This window comes from Rhipicephalus microplus, chromosome 9 (assembly GCF_043290135.1).
Source record: "Rhipicephalus microplus isolate Deutch F79 chromosome 9, USDA_Rmic, whole genome shotgun sequence".
NCBI classification, from domain to species: domain Eukaryota; kingdom Metazoa; phylum Arthropoda; class Arachnida; order Ixodida; family Ixodidae; genus Rhipicephalus; species Rhipicephalus microplus.
The window spans coordinates 132,915,854-132,937,002 of NC_134708.1; the positions used below are offsets into that span (position 1 = coordinate 132,915,854).

At 45.8% G+C, this 21,149-nt stretch overlaps 1 protein-coding gene and 1 pseudogene across 1 annotated transcript in view; both read left to right on the forward strand.

Annotated features, from left to right (window-relative positions):
* LOC119163075 (uncharacterized) overlaps positions 1-21,149 on the forward strand; it is a 392,637-nt pseudogene that overhangs the window by 6,718 nt on the left and 364,770 nt on the right.
* Prp18 (pre-mRNA processing factor 18) overlaps positions 2,682-21,149 on the forward strand; it is a 44,660-nt gene continuing 26,192 nt past the window's right edge. Inside the window, exons 1-5 of the mRNA XM_037414997.2 lie at positions 2,682-2,868; positions 3,130-3,234; positions 6,617-6,691; positions 12,712-12,846; positions 20,818-20,946. Coding sequence (XP_037270894.2) covers positions 2,806-2,868; positions 3,130-3,234; positions 6,617-6,691; positions 12,712-12,846; positions 20,818-20,946 — 507 coding nt within the window. The 5' untranslated portion in view covers positions 2,682-2,805. The remainder of the gene's footprint in view (positions 2,869-3,129; positions 3,235-6,616; positions 6,692-12,711; positions 12,847-20,817; positions 20,947-21,149) is intronic.

The following is a 21,149-nucleotide window of genomic DNA, read 5'->3' on the forward strand; positions in this document are numbered from 1 at the left end:
TTAGATCTCATTAATATTGTGTCAAAACACGGAAAAACGAGCCCTTGGGAATACACTTCTTTCCCATATATATATATATATATATATATATATATATATATATATATATATATATATATATATTAAGAAAGCCACATTCATTCCTCGAGATTTGTTATCTTTTACTGTTACACTAATTCTCAGCGCAAATCCCCACCTGTAGTGCCAAGAAAAACTGTATAGAAGATCATGTTGTTAAGATTACGCACACTACGCGAACATTACAGATTATTCTAGAACGTGGCCGCTAGCGATAATGCTGGAATATTCGACGGCATGTGTTTACAAATGCCGACGCACTTCACCGCTTCTGAGTTGATCGACGGCCGGTGCTCTGTTCGCCGAGCGCCAGTGTGTATCACTGTAATCTTACTTTCCGTTCACCAGCCACAACCCTGGCCAAATTCATCTTTCACCTACCGTCTGCATGCTCCCTTCGTCGACGTCACGACCCCTGGTCAATATCATGCCGGTGCGTGTAGCGTGCGTAATGTGTTTGTATATATATATATATATATACATATATATATATATATATATATATATATATATATATATATATATATATATATATATATATATATATATATATATATATATATATATATATATATATATATATATATATAATGAGATATAACAGACAGTAATGCCAAGGAATGTACAGGGGAAGTTATTAACATTAATGGAATGTAAATAAGAAGAAAGAAAAGTGGATGAAAAAATTACCAACTGTAAGCAGGAATCGAACCTACGACCTTCGAATTACGCGTTCGATGCTCGTAGGTTCGATTCCTGCTTACAGTTGGTAATTTTTTCATCCACTTTTCTTTCTTCTTATTTACATTCCATTAATGTTAATAACTTCCCCTGTACATTCCTTGGCATTACTGTCTGTTATATCTCATTATTATTGTGTTAAAAACACGGAAAAACTAGCCCTTAGGTATACACTTCTTTCCCTTATATATATATATATATATATATATATATATATATATATATATATATATATATATATATATATATATATATATATATATATATATATATATATGTGTGTGTGTGTGTGTGTGTGTGTGTGTGTGTATGTTCGCACATGACCATATATAGGCGGAGAGTTTTCAAATAAAATTCCCAGAGAGGGCGGCGCACCCGACTTCCTCTTCCACTTTACTCTCTCTATCCACACACACACACACACACACACAATGTTAGAGAGAAACTTATCGCAAGTATTAATAAGACAACCAAATGTATGTTACATGAAAAAGTTTCGTTTTCTTGATTATACTTATTTTTCCCAAGAGCCATGCAAACGCCGTAATTTTAGTCGTCCTGTGACTTCGTTCTTAATGTGACCACGGCGTCAAACTCCTTATACTTGTCACTGCCTCATGACCCGTATTTGAAAAGTCTGAAAGGAAAAGCAGCGGGCATAAACACTACCCTGAGGAGGAGGAATAAACATTTATTGAAACGGCATACTAAGGCTTCCGTGGGTGGAGCCCTTAATCCCCCACTGGCCCGAGCTATGGAGGCTAGAATTACACCATACCCGAGCGGCTTGCTCGGCCTGGTCCAAGGTTGCCCTCTGGCTTCCAAGGTCCCGCCGGGTGAGTCGCACCTCCCACGACCATTTAAATTCGTTTCGTGTGATGAGGGGTGAGTTACCCTCTGCTTGTTTTTGTTGGCAAGTCCAAGTGTTGTGCTGGAGTGTCGATGTGTCACCGCACCAAGGGCAGCGGTCAGCAAATTGAGATGGCCGGATTTTGCTAAGTATGTGTATGTTGGGATATGTGTTCGTCTGTATTCGTCTCCAATCCCTGGATTTCCAGCGTGAGAAGTAGCTGTAAGACAGGATGACTATGAGACCGTTGGTGATTAATGAGCCTAATGGCTCTCAAAAAAGATCTCGGGCCAGCACCAGGGTAGGTGGGAGGGGGGCTCTGCTTCCCGTGAATCAGCTCGGAGGAGACCCAAGCCTCTCCCTTCTACCACTCCCGCACTCTCCGCCTATGCATACGAACTTAACTTCGTAACATGATTGCGAACGAAAAGGAAAGAGCGTTCTCATTACAAACGAAACTACGATTTGCCTTATCTCAAAATACACTCGCCGCCAGGCATAGCTCTGTTCTATAATTAAGTGAACGGCATGCTATTTAGCTTTTGACCGGACGGAACTCAACGGGATACATGCAATCGGCAGCACGAGTCACAGCGTAGTACCTCGAAAACTGTTAAGGCCTTGCCCTTAGCAGTGTAGCAACACAGCGCAAAAGTGCTCGCACCTTTCGGAGAGGCCCGCTACGCACGTACAGTTGTTTTCTTCAACTTGAAGTAAATCTAAAGGCAGTGCGCTGAAGACGCTCGATGTTTGCGCGCACAGCGCCATGATTAGTACCGCTTTTTGGCAAGTAAAAGTTTTGATGTCGATGAGAATGAGGCGGTCCGCGGCCAGCTACCTTTGGCCTTTGACGAAGCAACATGATCCGACTCCACAATCAAGGAACTTCAGCACAACGCCAAGCAAAATATCCGCGTTTACCCATCTTTGTTTTTTTTTTACCAGTGTTGCAAGCACAAAAAGCGCTTTCTGTAGTTGCGATGTGTGCTGCCATGTTTTCCAGTTGGCAACATTCATGACAGCGCCCATGGCGTCAGGTTTTGCGTTTCGTTGGTGATGTGTTTCGCACAATTCGGTTGTGGTGCAGCTTTTTTCAACGGTCTTCGTGAGCTCGATCGTCTGTCAGACTTTCAATAATGGACGTTCTGAAAGCAGAGATTGAGCGCAAGCGTAAAGAGTTGGAAAACAGGCAACTTGTCGTGAGTAATCTCCTGTCCGCAGCGTTAGACAGCGCTGTCGAAAGGCTGTCAGAATCATCCACTGCTTTGTAGTTCGTTGTAGTGCGAATACCGAGATCGGTAATGATTTCGGGCGCTGATTTTGCTTTTTCCAATGCTCAAGGATTACGTGACACTGTTACATCAACGGCGTGATCGCGCATAGGCCGTCTAGTGAAGTGTCGTCACGTCATGCTACAAACTTCGCCAACGGTTGCAGCTAACGCGTGTTTGCTTTGACAGGGGCCGCAGAGGAAGTTCTTCAAGCGGGAAGAGCTGATAAAGCAGACCACCGAGGAGTACGAGCAGCGTCGTCGAGCCAAGCACCAAGATGAAGATGACGATGAGGTGAATGCGTCATTAGGGTGACTCCCCCCCCCCCCCCCCCCCTTTTTTTTTTTTCGTTGTAAGCAATAATGCAGTTATCGTCCATTTGAGACTATATGTTCTCTTGGCCAATCCCCCAGAGTGGGTACGAGCCATGGATATTAGAGGATACAAACAAACAAACAATTAGTGTGACATCCTCGGTTACAGGTTTCGTGTTGGTTTGTGCGTAGTGCTGAAGGTCCAGCATCTCCGTACAGATTCACTGCGCCTGCTAGTTCGTGCTTCCCCTGTGTGTTCTGTGCGTTTTCCGACATCATCGAGCTAAACGATATAGTGACGCATTTGGTACCCTAATATTTTTAGAGAAACACACAAATAGTGCAAATGTTTTGTCTTTTATGTCATCTCACGTCCTTTTTTTTTTTCATTTTCTGACAAAGAAAGGGACATGTTGCACTGTGCATGGTTGCTTTGATGCAGCGACAAATATTGCTTGTGGTTAATTGAAATGTGCTTCTTTTTAGATAATTCTCAGAAATCGAACGTCAGCTGGTTCAGTTGCCAGGGATCACATAAGCTTTGAGCACCTCTGCGACATTGTGTGCACTCACAACGCGGCCTGCAGAGTTTCGGAAACTTCTTTAGTAAGCTACTGCCTTCGAACTGGGTCATATTAACTTATATGCCCTCGACAAACAAGCGCCATAATGAAGTTCAACTGACTGACTGAAAAAGCACCATGCTAGTGTTTCGAACGTGTACTCTTATGCGATATGGCTGTGTCATCGTTTTTTGGCAGTGTTTGACACAATTACTGTTGCAGCCATCGCTTTCTAATCTTGGTCCATTGTCAGATTGGACATATGTTTTTGTTTTTCCATTCAGCAGGTGGAAGGAAGAGTTCAGCTTTTTCTAAGCTCTCTCTAAATGCCTATATAAACGGGACCACAGTTCATACATTGCATTATTAGAAAAGTGTTTCTGAGTTTTGGAAGTATGTACATAGGCGGTCTAGCAAAAGTGGGGTGTCCTTCAGGCTACTGGACTCGGACGGTGTCGAAGTGCATGCCATCGCTGACTGTTTTTGCCATGCATTTTTCATCTGTTTATAAGGCCTCAGACTCTAGGACTCAGAGAGTACAACAGCCCAAGGCAGTTAGATCATCTAGTGGTCTCGCTGAATGAATAGCTCATCTGCTCATGCATTAAGCGCTTGAAACCGTCCTTATCGTTTGGCCCAGATGGCATTCATTCCGCCATACTAGGGTAGTATATTCCGCCATACTAGGTAGGCTTAGGGTAGTATATTTGCCCCAGTACTGACTACAATATTTAACAACTGTCTGAATGCTTCCACATTTCCCAGCATGTGGAAAACTGCACATGTTTTTTCAGTATTTAAGTCAGGCTGCAAAATTGATGTTTCCAATTATTGCCCGATTTCTCTACTGTGCCACATCGAAAATCTTTGAGATGGCTCTTCACAACAAATTTTATATTAGTGGAATAATTCATTGATTCCTAATCAACACCCGTTTCTTTCTGTCTGCTCAACTACCACAAATCTTCCTAGTTTTGTGACACAAATCTCCCCACCTATTTCTCAGATAGGACAGGTTGATGTAGTCTACCTTGACCTGAGCAAGGCTTTTGACGTAGTCAGCCACTCACTGTTTTTGTTTGCAAACTTGAAAACTTTGATGTTGACTCGTCTGTTGTGAATCTCCTGCACATCTATCTGCTTCATAGATCATGTTGTGTTGCCATAAATGGCCAAACGCCTTCTTTGTACAAAGTTACTAGTGAAGTCCTTCAAGAGTCGCTATTATGCCAACTCTTACTTCTAATTTATATTAACGATGTCTTTTGCAATTCATTATTCTTCATTTCTCTTGCTGATGAAATTGAAATATTTAAGGAAATTCCTTCATCTAAGAACTGTAGTTTGCTGCAGCCATATTTGAGTTATTTTCCCAAATGGTGTGATAACAATAACCTTCGTCTGAAAGACCAAATTCATGAGTATATCTCGCAAAACATCTATCTTGTCATTTCTATACTCTGTCGATACCATGTCCATGTGTAACATGTGTAATGTTTATGAATTCAGTGATCTTAGTGTTCTTTTTGATAGCATGCTAAATTTTTCTGCTCACTCTAAACGTGCTGCCATACATGGCCTTCGTTTTCTTGACTGTGTTTGTAGAATCTCTTGAGAATACGGTTCTCCTGCAGCCTTCCACGAATTTTACACCGCAATATGTCTTCCTCAACTTGAACATGCATATGTGATCTGGATAGGCATTGCTAAATCTGCCAGTGACGCCATTGAGCGAGTCTAGAAGAATTTTATAAACATTTACAATCGTTTCATTAGAAATCACTCTGGAGCTTGTTCCAGCATTGCCAAATTATTGTTATTTACTGCTGACGAAATTGTGCTGGCCTATTCTTTCTTTACAAACTAGTTCATGGAATGATGTTCTGCCCCTTATTTCTCAGTTGTGTAAATTTTCAGATTCTGCGTAAGTTGACTAGAGAGAATCGACTATTTTATGTACCTGCCAGCTTCTTTCAACACTCTACTGTTCACAGAATACAAAGTCTTTATAATATTAACTTTCATGATCTTGATGTTTTTCACAGTCCATTGTCCTTGTTTTGTCTCAGCTGTGCACTGTCTTAAAATAGTTTTTCACAATGTACAGATTCTTCCCTTTTCCATTTTTCAGGATGGTTTCTACATACTTGTGTATACTCTCCTTTATACTGCATTTCCTTTGCATGATTCTCATCTTGTCTTTTTATTCTTCCCATTTTTTACTGATTTTTTTTCTGCATGTTTACATTCTTTATTTGATTTTTCTGATGAGTGCATTGCATTGTTGTTTCTTTTGTTTTGTTTTTATGTGTGGCTGCACAAAAAAATCATGGTTGTTTCAGGGCACGTTAAATTATTATTATTATTATTATTATTATTATTATTATTATTATTATTATTATTATTATTATTACACTGACCTTGGATACATTATCTAGTGGCTTGAAATAATAGCATATAACAAACAAAAAAAACGAAAAATATAAGCCCTTCAGCATTGTTTTTCATGCCTGTCCGGTAGATTGGACAATTTGGGTATTTGGTGCAAATGGTGTGGAAACATGCCAACCCAATCAGGCTCTGGAAAACATCTCATTGGAAGGGCAGACATAGACAACATAATGGCGTTGCATTTTCAGAAACTTCCCTCTCTCTGCATCCAATCGTGGCACTAAATTGTTTTCCCGAATTCAAGTACCAGCATGCCCAACATACAGCAGTGCAACAGAAAGACAAAAGAGTGCTAACATTATTTAAGTGTGCCTGTTCTCACCTCTGCCCTCTTGTGTGCCAACGCAGTCATCATCGTTGCTGTCAGTGACCAGCCTCCTCAAGAAGAAGCAGGAAGATGAACGTGTACTGCCAAGGAAAGAGGTATGTTCTGCTCAGGTTTGCACTTGCTTCTGCTAATTCAGATTTCATGGCATAATCAGCTTTAAGGAGTACTGGCATAATATTTTGAAGGTGAGATAACTTGGAGATGAATTTTTGCGGACACACACTACTCATCTACAGAATATCAAGGAATAATGTAGCCTAAAATATATTTATAACATATGTTAAAGTGCATGTAGCACAACAGTAGAAGTGCCCACCTCGAGACATCAACACCAACTTGTCTTCAGTCTAAACAACCAATGAAATCACTGGTTTTACTTAGCTTCTGTGCTCCTTGTCAGTGCTCTCTCCTAGCAGATCTTTTCAACAGAGAGAGGGAGAACCTTTGCTACGGGCTTGCATGGAGGGGGGGGGGGGGGGGTGCCGGTTTCACCGCACAATAGTTCTTACAAAGAAAAAGTTAATGAAAAAGTTTGTCCTGGCTTGGTACTCATATATTATTAAAGGATGGTCATTAGGATTAGAAACGTGATGTGGATGTTTAATATAGTTTTCATTTATAAATAAACTCTTCTTATTATAAACAAGGTATAAGAACTTCAGTCTCAACTTTTCTCGTCTAGAAGAAAGCAATTCACAGTTCGCATTTCAGTTCCGTACAGCTTTCGTTTCGCACGTACCGTCCCAGGACGAACCAATAGCACCACAACCACCCACAAGGCATTCATTGTCTAGACGCTCTTGAACCGTGCTAAAGCCATCTTTCGTACCTGCCATGATGACTAGTGAGCATGAGGCCGCTGGTTTGATTGTGTATCAGTTAAAACCTGTGTATTTAAATCAAAGCGATTATTAAAGCAGCCTAGGTGGCCACAATTCATCTAGGTTCCCACACTATCAGTTTTGGCTCGAAAGACCCCGATTTTATAGTTTCTTTCTAATTTTCTCCCCTGTTATTACCAGTCAAGCCACCAAGGGAAATATGAGTACTTGGGGCATTTTTCAACTACACAGCAGTACTCGTTATCTCGCTTGCTTCCATTGCCCTTTTGAAGACCGTGGTCGCCATTTTGCGATCAAGAATGTTGTGTTGCGCTCATAGCTGCACGGTCGTAACCGAGGTGTGCTGCACGTGCAGCGATAACGTGAGGTAAGCGTGAGATAGATGATTACTGATGTATGTGTGATAGAAAGATGTCCCAAATATGCATTTTTGTTAACGGAGCCACAACTCCTGGCGGTGAGGGCACTATTTTGCTGCTTCGTGACTCCCTTCGGTGCACTGGCTAACGACGGCAGTAAACTGATGTTGGCGAAAGAGCGAGATCGCAGCAATGGTTTAACCAATTTAAGGTTGATTGCAGAAGACGTTGCCGTGCGAGTGCGATGCGTGTACGGCAGATTTTCAAAGGCCCTGTCTGGAACGCAGAAGAACCACGCATTAATCCATCCATCACCTTACGTGCATCACGGTTAGCAACAGAGAACTATATGTGATGACGCCATTGTAGTGCATGGCCTTTTTTATGTTTGCCATTGCACGGAAAAGCACTTCAGCTCATTCACATGACCATATCCGCTACCATGAAATCATTCCGGAACTATGAAAAGAACATACATGCTGAAGTGCCCCGCCGCGGTGGTCTAGTGGCTAAGGTACTCGGCTGCTGACCCGCAGGTCGCGGGATCGAATCCCGGCTGCGGCGGCTGAATTTCCGATGGAGGCGGAAATGTTGTAGGCTCGTGTGCTCAGATTTGGGTGCACGTTAAAGAACCCCAGGTGGTCGAAGTTTCCGAAGCCCTCCACTACAGCGTCTCTCATAATGATATGGTGGTTTTGGGGCGTTAAACCCCACATATCAATCAATCAATACATGCTGAAGTAGTGGCACAGCTGACAGACGACTCGTCAGGCTTTGACATAAGCGCATACATTTGTACAGCGACCCTTTACCGAAAACTGGCACGGCTATACATAAAATGCGTTACCATCGTTCGTCAAGCTGAGCGCGCCTCTAGCTAGTTCTGTGCAGTGCATCGTCAACTAAGCTCACTCCATCAGCGCTGTGCTCTGTAACATGTACTCGTGCATTTGCTCTTGCGTAGAGATATTTTTTTTTCTTTGTGCTCGCTCAGCACACGACCGAGACTATTTTGTCGAGCCAATGTGGTGGCAGCGAGTTGCCTTCGTTTGCACAAGTGATACGCGCTTACGGTCCCGAGCACAAGGGCTCCGCAGCACACAGCATGGTTGGTACACTTACATGAACAGTAACAGCACTAAACTGCTGAGGGACACGTACTGCCGTGCAGGCAGTACATGATTTAGATTGATTGAGATGTTTATCGTTTCGTTGGTAGGTAGATGGCATGCCGCCGCATTCGTCGGTAGCCGTCATCACGTTCCCATGAATTCTCATGCAGGCATGCCGTACTCGTGCTGAAGTCATAGTAATCACTGCATGATCTACTGAGGCTCTTATTGCAAATTCGAAAAATCATAAGTTCTGCAGTGACATGTGCAAATGAATATACGAGGAATATTCGAGTTAGTTTGAATATACCAAATTTTCAAATATGCGGTTATCAAATCGAATACGAATATTACAAATGCAATATTCAATGAAGATTCAAAACTTTTGATTATTCGCATGCTCCTAATTTTTACTCAAGCCAGTTAAGCAACGAAAGACCAAGTTCACCTAGCGTGACGCTGTTCTTTTTCAAGTAACTACTTCGCTTTATGTGCTAGTTGATACAAACATGAACCAGCCAAGCTCATTGCTTCATATTTATGCAGTAATAATTATCTAAGTTTTTTTTTTCTTTCAACATGACTACTGGTTCAGAAATGTTTTGACTACTGGTTCAGAAATGTGTTGCCATAAATGGCCAAACGTCTTCCTTGTACAAAGTTACTAGTGAAGTCCCTCAAGAGTCGGTATTATGCCAACTCTTATTTCTAATTTGTGTTAACGATGTTTTTTTGCAATTCATTATTCTTCTTTTCTTTTGTATGCTGATGACATTAAAATATTTAAGGAAATTCGTTCAGCTAACAACTGTTGCTTGCTGCAGCCATAGAATCTTCGTTAGTACTTTTGTCTTTGTTTTACTTGCTTCCTTGAATGTGTAGCACAAATACGAACTACTTTTGGAAAGCTGACGACCGTCTTCAGTCTTAATGTCTGTAGATAATTGCTTTTTTTGGAAATGTCTGGCTTATGATGCACGCTTGTTTGCAAAGTACATCTCGTACTTTACAGTGTGTGATGAAATTTATAACTAACAGTTCATGTTTACTAACTGCGTGTACTACATCCTTTAGTTTGTAATTTATGATAGTGATGTGCACTCTGAATAATGCATATATATGCCAACGTTTCCTGTTAGGGTGAAACTATAGTGACTCCATTATGTAAAAACAAGGAAGTCGCAAGACCACGTGCAATTGTTCTGTAATGACATCAATGGGCTTTCGGTGGAGCTGCAAAGAAAATGACAATTCATGATGTCATAGTGAGAGAACTTGTGCTGTTTGCGGTAACTTTCTGAAATCATTGCCAGAAATTAAGCCTTATTTCAGTTACTGTATTTCATGAATGTGCAGTGCTGTGACAGTAACGTCAATGAAAGAGTGAGGGAGAGAGTCATGTGTGTGAATTACCATTATGTATTCATAACAGTGAAGGACGCAAAACTCAGTCCGGTCCAGATGAAACATTTTCATGTTTGATTGTGGCCTAGGAGAAGAAATACTCGGAGTACAAGTAAAATTGCTGCATTATGGTAACAGCAAACACAGACGTTAGTTGTCAATAATATGTGATCCTCGGTGGAATACATCATCTCTTGTATATGAGTCGTAGATGATTCAAGTATTATTGCTGGCTCTAGCAGTAGGTTTTGATCAAACTTGATTACTTGTGGGATACACACAATCTTATCGGAATACAGTTAAACCTGATTATATCGAAATTGACAAATTCCCCCAAAAAAATTCGTTATAAAGAGGATTTCTTTATATGCAGGTTTGGTACGCAAATTTCAAAAAGAAATGCACAAATTAAAAAAAGAAAAACTGAAGACAGAGCTTACCCAAAACACTATTTAGTGGTAAAAAAGTTCATTATTACTGAGACAGTGATTATGTGGACACTCTCGGCGGGTTTTGCCACGCCCCGCTCATCATAACTTTTACGAGCGGGTAAAAGCGTGCAAGCGCTTTTGAAGCAGAAATAAAATGAGCCGGCCCATCTATATAACCTGAAAGGTGCATTCCATAACATCCCCCCACGGGTTAGAGCTTCCGTCGAATGCTCAAGCAGAAAGGAAACCAGCCGTCATGAATGAGCATGAAAAAGCGCTAGATTGGGGGGGGGGGTCACTCAAGTATCAGCGGTGAACTATAATTTTACGGGTGCAATTGCTGGCACGCGTGCTATCTCAGCACACGAAGAGGCTGTGTAAAAAAGGCAGTTCACCCTGGAGCGGCCGTATTTGCTTACACCAGCGTTTTGTATAAGTTCCGCGAAATCAGATCCAAAAGAGATGGCTGCCAGCCTTACTTTGTTTAACATTACAATTTGTTGCTATTACATTCATTGCATTGAATTCAACAAGCCGTCATGTTGTTGCCAGAGCTGAATGACCAATCGCAAAGGCTACAATCCTGAGGACTTGGGGCGCAAGCCGAAAGCGCATGACAAGGTAACCTCCCAAGATCGATCGTCATCACCGGAGTCTCGGAGAGTTTCCATCAGCGGCTAATCTGACATCTGCTTGGTAGTAACAACATGGTTGTCTGCATTTTAAAACAAGTAAAGCTGAGCGTTGCCAAGGGCCACACTATGCGCGCGCAGTAAGACCTTGCACGCCCGCACGGCGTCGAAAACGAAGGGCAAACGACGTGGATATTGTAGAAAAATATTCAGTAAAGCATCATCTACATGCAGCGTGGTCCCAGGTATGTGACACCAACTGAATTAGTGGTACTGCCAATGCATAAAAGTAGTTTTATTATTTCGTTTTTGGTTTGGAGGGAGTGGAAGGGCACATCCACACATGCGCTTGCAGCTGCAAGAACTGCGGCAATGCCAGCTCATGGGGCACAGGCCCACCTACCCGTTTCGCGTGCATTGGCATACAGTAACAAGCGCTCGCTCTTGCCTGGCATTCGCCAGGTCCACGACCGTGCTATTTGCGGTAGAGTGCCTGGATGGGCACACCAGCAGAGGCAAACTAGCGCATCGAGGCACTCTAATGTCCTTGGGAATAAGATAACTAGATGGCGTTAGTGGTTTTCACAGCATATCCTCGGATTGAATGATGATGAGTGGGACGAAGCATGCGTGCTTCTGTCCGTTCGTGCTTCCATCCATCTATTTGTGCGTCCGTCCATCCATCCACTCATACGAGAGTCTGTACAACCATGCTTCCGTGCATCCGTCGATCCATCCGCTTGTGCTTCTGTCCATGCTTTCAGTGTTGCAGTGCCTATTTAAAAAGCTCTTAAAGCCCTCAGATGTTGAAATTTAGTTGTGGTGTTACATTTATGCATGAGTCTACAATGAACACGCAGCCATGACAATGCGCATTTCGTGATCCAAAGGAGACCCTCGCTCAATTCGCTCTTTCTTTCGCTATACTGCACTTGTTGGCTCATCTCTCGTTCTGGCCAAGTGTTACCGTGTACAAACCTGCGAGCTAACAAACATGTCTTGTAGGTGAAGGGCAGTCGACATGTCAACATCATGGCAAGAGCTGTGTGTATGAAAAATGCTGAAATGCATGGAGGGAAGGGACTGTTGCTTAAAATTTGTGGGGCGTCCACGGCTATAGCACTGTTGCATTTAGCATTCAGAACTCACTGCTTGTATTTACATGAAACATTACAAAATTATCTGAGGTGGTTTATGGGCCTTTAAAGTTTTCGCTTGGCAGTCAGCACTCATTCTGTTTGTGTTATCATTTGTATATTTTATTTGCTAGCTTGTTTCCTTTACCTTTTTATCATGTCTACACATAGCTTACTCTTTAGTGATGGATCATTGCAGGTGATCAGGCGCCTTCGTGACCGTTCAGAGCCCATACTACTTTTTGGTGAGACAGAGACTGAAGCCTTCCACCGACTGCGGCGTCTGGAGATCCTGGAGCCTGAGGTGGACCGGGGACTCCGCAATGACTTTCAGGTCAGTTCATAAAGTGCAGCCACATCTAGTGTACTTGGCAGTATCTGTGCATGCAGACACAACTGATGTATCATCTTTTTTTCTTTTATTGGCTTTGTGTAGAGCAAACTCTTCTGCATCAGCATTACTGTTTGGTAGTTGTTTAATTTCTCTAGGTGACTTGTGAGTGTTCCACTTCTCTCTTTGTTTAGATTACCTTCGTCATTCTGAAAACTTGCTATGTGCTGCGAACTTCTATGTACAGTAGAATTTCGCTGATACGTTTCTGAAAAAACATGGAATATAAATGTATGATCCGAATCAGGTTATTTTTAGTTTTTAAGATTGCAAGCATAGGAGCTGGGAAATCATATTAAGTGAGAACATATCAACGAGGTTCCACTGTATTTAAAATATTGTAATTTTGTATAACATCTGTGGAGGCCTCGATCAGGTATTGCTGTGCCTTTAGTTTCAGTACCATCTTGTTTTAATTTAAAAAAAAGTAAACCATTTTAATCAAGTGGCCTTACCAGATGTGTCACCTCACCAGACACACATCTGGTGAAGTCGTGTGAGGTGCTGGGTCAACGAATGATGGATTCCAACATGAAAACATAACTGTTTATTAACGTGGTAGCTGCAGTAAGGCGAGCATGCTGTTGCTGTGCTCAGACGGTTAGAGAAACAATCATAAGATCGAGCTTGGCAGCTTGGGTTATATAGCCATCAGTGGTGACGTCAGCCTCCGGTGAAACTGCGGTGGTGCTGTCCCTTGTCGGAAGCGTGTTGCAGGAAGTGGCTGTGTTACACCGGGCTAACCAGTGATGAGACAGAAGCTGCGCAGGTTTGTGCCCAGTGGTCGCCACAGTCACATTACCAGATGTGTCTGGTGGTTTGTCTGGTGATATGACCACACGTCTGCGTGATACGTGACACACAGTCAGTAGGCATTTTTGAAAACCCTGCTCTCAGCAGGACAAGAGAAATGAGCAATCATTCAAAAATAAATTAAAAGGCAATTCCTGCAGTTTCTTCAGTTGTCAGTAGGTATTACAGCACGCCATCGTAGGTGACTTTCTGCTGTTCAGGGCTCTTTGTAGGACGACTTAGTATTATGTTGGGAGTACTGATCGTCAGAACTTTACAGGAAAAGCTGCTGTGAGATCACAAAAACAACCAATTTTCGTAGTGTAGTTGTTTACTGCAGCAGTTGCTGCTGGTGTCCTTAGCCAATAAATGCACAGTGGCAAAAAATATTCAGGTTTGAGTGGGAATCGAAGCAAGGCCTACTGTTGGGCAGTTTTCTATCACAGAGCCATGCCAGTGCTTGACACTCCCTCGTGAAGAGACTGTGCAGGTGCGTGTTGGTCAAGGATTAACACAGGTCATATAGTGCGGTAGAAAAGAAAAGCAACAACAGTGTGTCACACAATTTTAATTGCATAACAAATGGGTACTTTATTAAACCTTAAAGCTTCCCACCTGTTACAATGGGCTAAGCCATGATTGTTCATTGTCATCGGCCACTGCATCAACAAAGCACGCATAATGCCTTACAGATGTGCAACGTCTATGTCAGTTCTCGGCAGAATAAAGAATAATGGCAAAGGGGGTACTTTGCTATTTTGCAGAAATCATGATAATATGGTGTATTGGATACCTTGCAACTGCGCCCAAGAGAATTCAGAAGTGGCTCTAGAAAGGCTTTTTCTACAGCTTTCACTGTTACTGTGCTACTGTTCCTCACAGGCCTGTTATTTTTTTTTTCAGATTCACGGTTTGAATATATTGCCACGTTCCATTTCACAAGTTTTTGTTATCGTTCCGAAACACCACACGATTCTCGGCGCAAACCGCGCCTGCAGGTTTCGAGAAGGTTCTGGACTGTAGTAGATCATTTCGATAAGATCACGCCCACTGTGCGAACGGTACAGATTGTTCGGGAACCTACGCCACCGCCAGCGATAACACTAGAACATTCGACGGCAAGGGTATAAATGCCGACGCGCTTCGCCACTTGTCAGTTGTTGATCAAAGGCCGACGCTGCGTTCGCCGCTATCAGTCCGAGACTGCTATCTGTGCAAGACTGCTGCTGTAATTAGACTTTCCCTTTACCGGGCACAGGTTCGCCCAAATAAACAGTTAAATCCCAACACGAAGTTTCCTGTCTTTGGCCACGTCACGACCCCGTGACATCTGGTGCAGGTGCTGCTTCGTTCATGTACCGGACGCCCCCGTCAAGCCGTGAACCCAGCCCCCGTCGCGGAGAAGACACCGACGCCAACCAAGAGCAGCGAACGAGCCGCCGACAGCAAGGTCTCCCACCGGAGTACGGCCTTCTACAAGACAAGGCGCGGAAGACAAAGACCATGACCTCGACTGCAGCGACAATGACAGCCGGAGCGTCCCAGCCCGCGATCATCATTCATCAACCCGGGGAACCACCAACGTTCCATGGCTCATCGTTTGAAGACCCGGAAACCTGGCTAGAAACAGTGGTTGAGGGCGTGTGGCCGCCCTCAACCACTGGGACAACGAAGAAAAGCTCCGTCGTGTGTACTTCTACCTGAAAGACACCGCAAGGACCTGGCTAGAGAATCGGGAGTCCACGCTCCGAACGTGGGATGTCTTCTGCGGTGCATTTCTGCAAACGTTCGCAAGCGTCGCTCGCAAAGAGAGAGCCGCGGCTCTACTCGAGACCCGGGTTCAGCTACCAAATGAAAAGGTTGGAATTTTCACAGAGGAGATGACCCGCCTATTCCGTCACGCTGACCCAGGCATGCCTGAGGAAAAGAAAGTTCGTTTCCTCATGCGAGGGGTCAAACAGGAGCTCTTCGCGGGACTAATGAGGAATCCACCGAACACCGTCCAAGAATTTGTATCCGAGGCGACCACCATCGAAAAAACGCTGGACATGCGCACCAGACAGTATAATCGTCGCCTGACTCCAGAATGCGCTGCTGCTCAAGCCAGTGACTCCGACGACCTGCGTGAAACGATCCGAGCGATCGTGCGGGAAGAGCTGCGCAAACTCTTGCCTTCGGCGCAGCCTCAAGTGGATTCGATCGCCAACATTGTGCGAGAAGAAGTCCGGCAATCCCTTCGAATTCCCGAAACACCGCCGCCCGAGCCAGAAACTATGAGCTACGCCGCTGCAGTGCGCCACAACGCTCCTCCCCGTCCACGCCAAAATGCCGCTCCGTCACACTTTTGTCGCCAGACACCACCGCCGCCACCACCTCAACCGACGTCCTACCGTTCCCCAGCGGGCCAGCGCAGTGCACCGAGGAAAACGGACGTTTGGCGTGCACCAGACAACCGCCCGCTTTGCTACCACTGCGGTGAGGCCGGGCACACATACCGCCGTTGCCAGTACCAACAGATGGGACTGCGTGGCTTCGCCGTCAATGCACCGCGTCCGCAGCCAGGAGATCGGCCACGTGACATCGCCGACTACCTGGCAGGAACTCAATGGACACGACGAAGTCCTTCCCGTTCGCCGTCGCCCAGCCGCCGCATGTCACCGCACCCCCGGCAATACTCTGGCCCAACGCGGGGCCGGTCTCCTAGCCCGTATCCGGGAAACTAAGGGCAGCAACCGATGGAGGTGCGGTTGCTGTGCGACGAACTACCCAAGATCCTCCGACGACGACGCCGACGCGACGGAGCTTTTTGAACACAACACCAACCAGGCAAAGCCCTGAAGGCAAAAGCTCACTTACCGAAGGTGGCCGGACGACGCAACATGGAAGCAGTGGAACAAGCCGACGCAGCCGTGACCCGACGCCACGCCCTAACTGTAATGCGAGACGGCGAACTAGCGACCTCGACGTTCTTATCGACGGCCACAGTGTGACTGCTGTCGTCGATACTGGAGCCGACTATTCTGTCATCAGTGGGTCGTTCGCCGCGAAGTTAAAGAAAGTTAGGACAGCTTGGAAAGGCCCTGAAATCCGCACAGCCGGAGGTCATCTCGTAACGCCTGCAGGAATCTGCACAGCGAGAGTCACCATTAACGGCCGTATTTATCCTACAGACTTCGTAGTCCTACAGCGTTGCTCGAGAGATGTCATCCTTGGCATGGACTTCTTATGCCTCCATGGTGCTGTCATCAACCTAAAAACAAGGTCGATAACGTTATCCACAGAAGAAGCCCTACCGCCGCGCACGCCGTCAGGACACCATGCCTTGAATGTGCTGGAAGAACAAGTAACCATTCCGCCTCGCTCAAGCGTCATTATTTCAGTCGGCGCTCCTAAATCACCTGACTTGGAAGGCGTCGTTGAAGGCAGTCAGCATCTGTTGGTCACCCGAAATATTTGCGTCGCAAGAGGAATCGCAGAGCTGCGGGGAGGCAAAGCAACGGTTATGCTCAGGAATTTCAGCAATGAGTACAAACATGTGAACAGAGGAACAACGGTCGCATACATCGAAGAAATTGTCGAAGCCACCAGTGCTTTCGCCCTCGCCGATTCTGCGGAACCTGCTCAGAGGAACCAAGCCCCTCCCATAGCTTTCGACGTCAATCCCAGACTTCCGAACGATAAGCAAGAACAGCTCAAGGCCCTGCTCCTGCAATACGAAGATTGCTTTTCGTCGTCATCGAAAATTCGGCAGACCCCAATCACGAAACATCGAATCATAACCGAAGAAAATGCCAGACCACTCCGTCAGAGCCCGTACAGGGTTTCGACGCGAGAACGTGAGGCCATGAAGAGACAAGTTGATGAAATGCTGCGGGATGACATTATCCAGCCGTCCAAGAGTCCGTGGGCATCCCCCGTGGTGTTAGTGAAGAAAAAGGATGGGACCCTACGTTTCTGCGTCGATTATCGCCGCCTGAACAAAATCACAAGAAAGGACGTGTACCCTCTCCCACGAATAGACGACGCACTTGATCGGCTCCATAATGCCAAGTACTTTTCGTCAATGGACCTCAAGACTGGCTATTGGCAAATCGAAGTCGACGAAAGAGACCGAGAGAAGACGGCGTTTATAACACCGGACGGCCTTTTCGAGTTTAAGGTGATGCCCTTCGGCCTTTGCTCAGCGCCTGCAACTTTTCAACGCGTTATGGATACAGTACTGGCAGGATTGAAGTGGCAGACTTGCCTTGTGTACTTGGACGACGTCGTCGTGTTTTCCTCGAGTTTAGACGAGCATCTTCGGCGCCTTGAAGCTGTACTTCAAGCCATCAAGACTTCCGGACTCACACTGAAGCCAGAAAAGTGCAGATTCGCGTATGAGGAGCTATTGTTTCTGGGGCACGTTATCAGCAAGTCTGGAGTTCGTCCCGATCCACGGAAAACAGCCGCCATCGCCGACTTCCCCCCGCCCACTGACAAGAAAGCTGTGCGCCGATTTCTGGGCCTGTGTGCCTAATATATCCGGTTCGTGAAAAACTTCGCCCGCATCGCCGATCCTCTCACTAACCTTACCAAGGCCGACGTGGAGTTTAAGTGGGAAACGCCGCAGGAACACGCTTTCCAGGAGCTTAAACATCGTCTCCAGACGCCTCCGTTACTTGCCCATTTCGACGAATTCGCCGAGACAGAAATACATACTGACGCAAGCAGTGTAGGTCTCGGCGCCGTTCTTGTGCAGAGGGCTGACGGACTTGAAAGGGTTATTAGTTACGCCAGCCGATCGCTATCCAAAGCAGAAGCAAATTATTCCACAACAGAAAAGGAGTGCCTCGCCATCATCTGGGCTACGTCAAAATTTCGCCCCTACCTCTACGGCAGGCCCTTCAAAGTTGTGAGCGATCACCACGCATTGTGTTGGCTAGCCACCTTAAAGGACCCTTCATGTCGCTTCGCACGATGGAGCCTGATACTTCAAGAATATGACATTACTGTCATTTACAAGTCCGGCAAAAAACACTCCGACGCCGACTGTCTCTCTCGTGCGCCTGTAGACCAACCGCTACCCGATGACCCGGATGACGACTACTTCTTAGGAACGATAACTACCGACGACTTCGCTGAACGACAGAGGGCCGACCCGGAACTTAAGGCCCTAATAGAATACCTCGAAGGCCGGACCGCCGAAGTCCCGAAGGTATTCAAGCGCGCACTTGCGTCGTTCTTTCTACGAAACGGTCTTCTACAAAAGAAAAACTTTTCACTGCTTCGAGCTAAGTACCTCCTTGTGGCGCCTTCAGCTCTGCGACCAGAACTCCTGCAGGCCCTGCACGACGATCCGACGGCAGGGCACCTCGGTGTTTCTCAAAGCACGCTCGCGAGGATACAAGAAAGGTACTACTGGCCCCGTCTTACCACCGACGTCACTCGTTATGTGAGAACATGCCGGGACTGTCAGCGACGCAAGACACCGCCGACAAGGACAGCGGGACTTCTGCAGCCAATTGATCCACCTTGCCGACCTTTCCAGCAGATTGGTATGGACCTACTGGGGCCGTTCCCGACGTCGGCTTTCGGAAACAAGTGGATCGTGGTAGCTACCGACTACCTCACCCGCTACGCCGAGACAAAAGCCCTGCCAAAAGGCAGTGCATCCGAGGTAGCTAAGTTCTTCGTCGAAAATATCGTCCTACGTCACGGCGCCCCGGAGGTCCTTATCACCGACAGAGGAACGGCATTCACTGCCGACTTAACTCAAGCGATCTTGGCATACAGCCAAACAAACCACCGCCGGACGACAGCGTACCACCCACAGACCAACGGCCTCACCGAGCGGCTTAACAAGACGATCGCCGACATGCTGTCAATGTACGTCGATGTCGAACACAAGACGTGGGACGCCATTCTTCCGTATGTGACCTTCGCATACAACACGGCGGTGCAGGAGACGACGCAGATATCTCCATACAAATTGGTGTACGGAAGGAGCCCGGCAACGACGCTCGATGCCATGTTACCCAACGTCACCGACGAAGAAAACCTCGATGTGAGCGAGTACCTTCAACGCGCTGAAGAAGCCCGACAACTTGCGCGTCTCCGTATCAAGAATCAACAGACGACCGACAGCCACCGTTACAACCTTCGACGACGCTTCCTGGAATACCAGCCCGGTGAACGTGTTTGGGTGTGGACGCCGATACGCCGACGTGGACTAAGTGAAAAGCTTCTGCGACGGTACTTCGGACCGTACAAGGTGGTTCGACGTCTCGGACCACTTGATTACGAGGTTGTCCCCGACGGCATCACGAACTCTCAACGACGCCGATCGCGACCTGAAGTCGTCCATGTCGCGCGCCTCAAGCCGTTTCATGCACGTTAACAAACTGAAACAGTGTTTTTTGTATTATTGTTGTATTGTAATTTATTCATTGTACTTTCTTGCATTATTATTGTACCTTCATCTTTAGTTAAAGCATCGGGACGATGCCTTTTTTCAGAGGGGGGCAATGCCACGTTCCATTTCACAGGTTTTTGTTATCGTTCCGAAACACCGCACGATTCTCGGCGCAAACCGCGCCTGCAGGTTTCGAGAAGGTTCCGGACTGTAGTAGATCATTTCGATAAGATCACGCCCACTGTGCGAACGGTACAGATTGTTCTGGAACCTACGCCACAGCCAGCGATAACGCTAGAACATTCGACGGCAAGGGTATAAATGCCGACGCACTTCGCCGCTTGTCAGTTGTTGATCGAAGGCCGACGCTGCGTTCGCCGCTATCAGTCCGAGACTGCTATCTGTGCAAGACTGCTGCTGTAATTAGACTTTCCCTTTACCGGGCACAGGTTCGCCCAAATAAACAGTTAAATCCCAACACGAAGTTTCCTGTCTTTGGCCACATTACGACCCCGTGACAATATTGTGGAGGCTTATTGTGCACACCTTTCTTCTCCATTCATGTTCATCCCCATGTGGTGTCTTTCTTTGTCATCAATTGTGGTGACTCATCTGAAGAGTGATCTGTTTCTTGGTTGTGGTCATATGTCTTCAGGGCCTAATAAAGTTTTTATTGTCTGCTGCTTCACAATTTGCGCTGCTCTCTTGCCAATCTTCTGAAACTTGTGCAGGAGGCAATGGAGAAGGTGGACCAGATCTACCTGGACGAGATCCTCAAGTCTCAGGGAAAGACCGAGGATGGAAAGTCGGTGCACGACGTCAAGGTCGAGAACGACACCACCACCTTGGAAGACATACAGGTGCGCAACAGGCTACAGTAGTTCGTGTGAATCCCATACAGATGTTGTTGACACAGAAGCACTTCTTCAAGATGTCCTCGCTGCAAGGTGTTCTAAGGGCAGCTTGCACTGCATATGAAATAGCGCGTAGTGCCTTGTGTTTGTCTGGAAGACACTGTTGAACCACGTCGTTTGTTTCTCTGTGTCTGTATTTGTATGTATAC